The sequence below is a fragment of the Achroia grisella genome, unplaced genomic scaffold, assembly GCF_030625045.1.
Source record: "Achroia grisella isolate CSIRO2021 unplaced genomic scaffold, CSIRO_AGI_Agris_v1 utg483, whole genome shotgun sequence".
Taxonomy (NCBI): domain Eukaryota; kingdom Metazoa; phylum Arthropoda; class Insecta; order Lepidoptera; family Pyralidae; genus Achroia; species Achroia grisella.
Window position 1 is genome coordinate 967,157 of NW_026712886.1, and position 6,481 is coordinate 973,637.

The 6,481-nt window shown below is 34.7% G+C and overlaps 2 protein-coding genes across 2 annotated transcripts; both read right to left on the reverse strand.

Moving 5' to 3' along the window:
* Positions 1–1,154: 1,154 nt before the first annotated feature.
* On the reverse strand, positions 1,155–2,720 carry LOC131845747 (uncharacterized). The gene has a single exon (XM_059194838.1). It carries the CDS (start codon positions 2,718–2,720, stop codon positions 1,155–1,157), a length of 1,566 nt encoding a protein of 521 aa, XP_059050821.1.
* Positions 2,600–6,108, reverse strand: LOC131845748 (uncharacterized). The gene is made up of 2 exons (XM_059194839.1): positions 5,988–6,108; positions 2,600–4,687 (listed from the first exon to the last, which is right to left on the reverse strand). Exons 1-2 carry the CDS (start codon positions 6,106–6,108, stop codon positions 3,543–3,545), a joined length of 1,266 nt encoding a protein of 421 aa, XP_059050822.1. The 3' UTR covers positions 2,600–3,542.
* Positions 6,109–6,481: the final 373 nt, after the last annotated feature.

Here is a 6,481-nt window from a genome sequence, read left to right on the forward strand (position 1 = left end):
TGAAGTAATGGCTCTTATAGGTGGAGGGACATTATTCCAGCATTTAGTCGCCTGGTAGCGGAAACTTCCCGTAAAAGCAACAGTTCGGTGAGAATACATTGCTAAAGGAACCCGTGCTGATCTAGGGACGCCGACATAATGACTTTCAAAAGATGAAAATTTTAATTTATTATATAAGTATTCTGGATTTTTAAATGTCATTATATCAAACATCAGTACTGCGAGATGCAACCGCCTCCGTGATTCCATGTTAAGAATTGATGCATTATTTAGAAATGGAGAGACATGAGTACGTGGAGGTATGTCAAAACAGAAGCGGCCACAAGCATTTTGTACGCGTTGCATTATATTCCGAGAATTACATACAAGGCGAGGACCATATACTAGATCACCGTAATTGAACTTAGAGAGAATAAGGGACTCACATAATAATATTCTTACTCTCTCTGTGAGATAATTACGTACTTTATATAATATTTTTAAACGGTAGAAACAGTCTCGGACTACATTTAATACATGACGCTCGAATCGCAACTGGCTATCAAAAATAATACCCAGATTTTTTGCCTCATCAACACGTACAAGATCAGTTCCAAGTATCTTCACGGAGGGACTTCTACTTAGAATGGCTTCTTTCTGGTTTTTAGAGCCAATGACCATGAATTTAGATTTAGATGGGTTAAGGACTAGAGCATTATTAATTGACCAATGAGCAATTCGATCTAGATCTTCATTTAAAGCCTGTACCGCTACGTTAACCTTATCAGGACGTTCAGAAATGTACAGCTGAACGTCATCTGCATAACAATGGTATTGGCAATTCCTTATTACGTTTGATAGATCAGCGCTGTATAAAATAAACAAAAGCGGACCAAGTATTGATCCCTGTGGAACGCCTCTTTTAACTGATCCAGGATCCGACAATAAATGACACCCATCATCCTTTAAGAGTTTAACAATTTGATAACGATTACTTAAATAACTATGAAACCAATGCACTGTTTGTGACTCAAATCCATAATAAGACATTTTCGAGAGAAGTAAAGGAATATTTAAACTTTCAAATGCACGAGAGAAATCCAGAAGGGTCAGTAATGAGCCTCTTCCTCCATCCTGCTCAATTAATAAATTGTCAGTAACATCCAATAATGCTGTTATAGTACCAATTTTACGCGTCCCTTCCGGAAACCCGACTGTAAACTTGGAAGTATGTTGCTCGCTTCAACATATTCAAGTAACTGCTCATTTACGGCTTTTTCTAAGATCTTGGACAAAAACGGTAAAATATTTATAGGTCTGAGATCCTTTAAATCATTTGGTTGGGTAACCTTGGATATGGGTGTAATTAGTGCTATCTTCCATTGATTGGGAACTATGCCTTTTAAAATTGATTCATTAACTATGGCAGTAATAATAGGTAGGGTATGTGGGAGAGTAAACAAAATCATGTCTCGAGTTATACCATCACTGCCTATACAATTAGACTTAACTGTGTTTATGTACCTAACCACGTCGTTTTCACTTACAGGGCGCAAAAAAAATGAATTTGACGTGTACCTAAAATTTTCAAAATATGACAAATTAGATATGGGAACAGAATCAGGACCAGGCACATCTAAAAAGTGGTTATTAATTAAATTAGGGTCCTTAAACTTATTTGATAGGCATTCATTTTTATCTGAATCAGTAATAATTTTCTCTTTTATATTTTTCCAAAATTTTTTACCACTATTAACATTCAAATTAACAAAATGATTGTAATAGGCTCGTTTCTCACTTTCGATACTTTTTGAGACTAATTTCTTCAGTTCTTTGTAATAATTCTTATGCGTTTCAGATCCTGATTTGCGATATTTATTATGAGCTTTATTACGCAGTTGAATCATTAATTTAATCACATCAGTAATCCATGGTAGTGGTGTAGCGTGTTTAAATTTCGTTGTAACCAATGGCGCATGTTGATCAAATAGAGACAACAATAAGAAGTTGAATTTATCTACCATGGAATTAACTGATGACATTTTTGATACTGATTCCCAATTCAGTACTATAAGATCCCTGTTAAATTGATCAATATTTATTTTGTTCATAGGTCTATATGTAACAAAACTTGGCAGTACTTTCGTTTTCTTTAAATTTAAACTAATATTTACCATTGAATGACCCAGGGATCCGGTAATATTGTCCACAGTTACGTCACGAATTTTACAATTAGTACACACAAGATCGATAAGTGTTTCAGAACTCACCGAAGTGTGCGTAGGGTCTTTTACTACCTGTTCCAAATTAAGATACCTCAGAAATTGATCAATTTTCACGAAGCCAATACTAGATTTATCCAGCATATTTACATTGAAATCTCCCAGCAAAACCATGTACTTGAAGTTAGAAAAGTGGGAAACAGATTCAGTTAACGCATCAATGAATGTATCTATTTTCAGCCACTGTGGTCTGTATGCTGTTCCTATGATTATGCGATGACCATTTACTCGTATCGATAGCCACATTTGTTCGATGTTATTTTCGGGATGGTTCAAGAAGCGTACTCGTATATCTCTTTTAAAGTAGAACGCAACACCACCACCTCTACCACCACAAATGTGTCTTGGGCGCGGTTTGTTGCGCAGTCGATAGCCGGGTGCTACTGGCGCACGTGCCTCTTGTCCTTCCGGCAACCACGTTTCATTTATAGCTATTATGTCAGGTTCAAATCGATTCATCGCTATCAGAAAATCATCGTGACCCGTGTTTAGAGATCCAGCATTATAAAGACCTAACTTAAGATATTTTGTTTTAGAATTGAAAGCTAATATAATATAATAAAAATACCAGGCTACATGAATTGATCCCAAGGCTAAATAAAATAATGAATAATATTAGAAAGTACACATTATATAAGTAAACATACATAATCCAAATGTACTGTAGATATAAGACAGTAAATAAATCTATTATGATTAGAGAATTAAAATGTACACTCGATTTGAATTGAAACCCTGGGGCACATAATACACATCTCAAACATTTATGCTCAGAACATATATACATAGAACCACCAAAAACAATTATGAAGCTAAATAAAATATTTAATCTATCAACAATTACTCTAAGAGGATTGGTACTTTTTGTTATAGAGTTTAGATGATAATAAAAATAGTAACTTGGTAATTTAGGTAATATAACATAGAAAAATTCATTAAGGGCAAAAATTAAATCAATGGATTTGATAATTAGACCAAATAAAAGAGTACAAAACTTACTGAAAAAGTACATATACAAAACAGTAAAACATACATATGATTTAGAGGATGTTGACATACAAACAAAATAATAAAGGTTTATCAAAAAGAAAGGTAAAAGAATAAATATTATTGCAAAAAATTCATTAGGTATATAAATTAAAACAATTACTATAATGCTTAGATGAAATAATTTAGAACAAAACTGAAAGAAAAAGTACATACAAAAATATAACTTTAAATATGGTTTATAATCAGTACCATACATAATTACTGGAAAAGAAGCTACATAGATGTTAATAATTATGCTGAGGGACAAACAACATCCTGACCAAAAATCCGTGCAATGTCATCTTCTGTCCTTATGCGAAACCGTGGAGCATCTTTATTTTGGAACTGGCGCACATATATCCTGCCGTCCCTTGTCCACACGTATCTCCAGTTCATCTGGTTGCCCAGATCGCGTGCTCGACGGAACAGCAGTCTATTGTTTTTGGTTAATCTCTCATTAACATAAAACCGCCGGGATGGTTCGGGTATATCCAAGCCCTCAGTAGTGGCACCCCTTCGTACACGCGCAGCTTGCAATAACCGATCTCGAACGATGCGCCGAGACAAACGCACCACTATGGGACGCGGCCTGTGCTCACCTACTTGAGAGGACGATGATACATATCCTACGCGTGTGGCACTTACTACATCTTGATCTGTCAATTGAACTCCCAATTTATTTGCTAGAGTAGTGACAATATGAGGAAGGCTCTCAACTTTCTGTTCCGGAATGCATGCAATCTCTACATCATTTAATAGCAACTCCTGATCTCGGTCGTTCAGTTCCAATCTCAACTCTGTCATAGACGCCTCAAGTGACTTGTTATTGCCCTCCGTTGCACCATTTTCTATACTATGTTCCATACCACTCAGACGCTCCTGGAGCTTATCCATACGCTCTTCACATTTAATGACTCTGCTCGATATTTTAGCCAAAGTTTCATTTAACACCGCCATCTGTGCTCTAGTAGCTCGCATCTCTTCTATCATCTCAGTTCTAAATAGCCGCATTTCTAAGGCCAATGACTGCATGTCTGACATTTCCACAGTTTCATTTTGAGCTGTATCATTATGAATATCCATAATAGACGGTTGCTCCGACATAGAAACATCAAAATGAAGCGGACTCCTCACAGCTCCTCCTCGTTGAGTTGTGACTGCTTGAAAAGCAGCACGAGCTGGTGTATTAGTGTTATCGCTCTTGGGCTTCTTACTTACACATAATACACATCTCCAATTTCTCCTATGTTCATCAACTAATGTATTATAAAAACGCTGTTCGGATACATTTGCACAGTCCAGATCATAAAACTGATTGCATCCCTCACACAATAAATATTTTCGGTCCTTAATTGTCCTCAAACAGCCGGCACACTGCATGTTGTATGATAATATTGCTCAAAATATATTACGTGATCATAAACAAAAAAAAAAAAAAAAATGTTGTGGTCAGGGTTTGATCGCACATCCGTCCACAAATAATTACTGAGAATAACCACTAGGCCAACGTTTCATAAAGTCAATTTTTGAAATTAACTACCATATAGCTGCGTAGAACCGGTTAACTGCCACTTTGTTCAATAGTTAATATGATTCACATCCAGTTTACAACTGACCTTTGTACCCATTGAAGACACTCAAACAGTTGCCGTCACTTCTTAGTTACACAATTAAATGTTATTTAAAATGTTTACCGGATTCAAACTGCACTACAAAATGAATATTTAATTGTAGGTTATAATGTCTCGATTAAAGGATCATTCTGATAACTTTAAATTAATAAATCAACGTTTTAAATAATTTTAAAGACAATAGAACCACTAGAACGGGCTAAACGCGTCCGTTGCCGCTGCCGCGTTCGCGTGCCGGCTAAAATGTCCTACATGAAATATTTATTCATGTAGGACATTTTAGCCGCTTATGAACGTAAATTTTTTTATAATATATTTTTTTGTCCAGTACAGTGTACAGATTCAATTGAGTAGAACTGGCAAGATTTTATTAATTTTCTTTTTTTTTTAAAAGCTAGTTTATTTACAATGTTTAGTTATATAGGTGTCTAGTATTAAATGAAAATACCATGCGTGGACAATTACTGCCATACACGCTCGTCATTCAAGTAATCATTTAGTGAGTAATAGGCTTTGCTCTGTAAATATGATTAACGTAATGTGATACTTGGTAGATTTATTTGATGGTAAATGGTAAATATTATCTAAATATATGAGCAGCATTACCGTTATTATAAAATATAGCATATATATGTCATAAAAAAATTTGATACGGTAATTTAATCATCAATCATATTATAAAAAACTCTAATTCTACAGTATACTTATTATAAAAAGGCATAAAAGAATTAATTTAATAAAATGTTCCGCTATCAATAAAATATTGAATTTTTTAATCAAGTTTTTTTTCGTTTAATAAATTTTAAGTAAATAAATATAGTACGAGATCAGTCTTATTTGATAGTCAAAGTGTTAAAAAAATCACTCCAAACATTAAAAAAATACAATACTCCCAAGTAAATGTCGGAGATACGAGAGGTAATTTGATAGTAATAAAAACACCCAAATTTAGTACGTTCTTTTTGAAGTCGGTTAAAAATAGCTTGGCATATCCATACATAATAAAGCAATACACATTTGAAGAACAATTACATCGATCTGTGCCAAAGAACGGTTGGATGTTTACCAAATTGTGCCTCATTTCGAGGCAAAGAAGTTTCGACAGCACTCACAAAGTTAGCCGGTTGATTCCCGTTGTCGGCTGGTTGAATACTTGCCGAATGCCTGCAGCCTTTATTTACATCCATTACAATCTTTGTAACTGCTGATCTGATTTACAAAAGTTAGCTACAGGTTTTTATAATGTTAAAATTATTTGTTTAACTGCGCCCGACAGAGTAATCCATGTTAAGGCGTAATCTGCGTGAGTACGATAAATATACCTAATAAATAAATAACCTTGGATAATTAGCACAGCGCCATCTAGTCCCACGGTAAGCAAAGCTTGTGTTATAGGTACTAGATGACTTGATTATTTAATTGAAATAGTGCTAATTGGTAGTTTGTATACACACACTTAAACTTAAAAATGTAAAGTAAGAATAAAATTATCTAAAAGAGCAACACGCAAGTTTCTTGCTCGTTCTTCTTGTGATGAGACAGCTTTCTGAATGAGCGGTA

What these genes read in the sequence shown, in the direction of transcription:
- LOC131845748 (XM_059194839.1), bottom strand. Translation starts at nt 6,108, where the DNA reads ATGGATGTAAATAAAGGCTGCAGGCATTCGGCAAGTATTCAACCAGCC. An exon ending in TCGAAATGAGGCACAATTTG is followed by an intron (nt 4,688 to 5,987) that starts GTAAACATCCAA and finishes ATATATTTTGAG; the next exon opens with CAATATTATCATACAACATG.
- LOC131845747 (XM_059194838.1), bottom strand. Translation starts at nt 2,720, where the DNA reads ATGAATCGATTTGAACCTGACATAATAGCTATAAATGAAACGTGGTTG.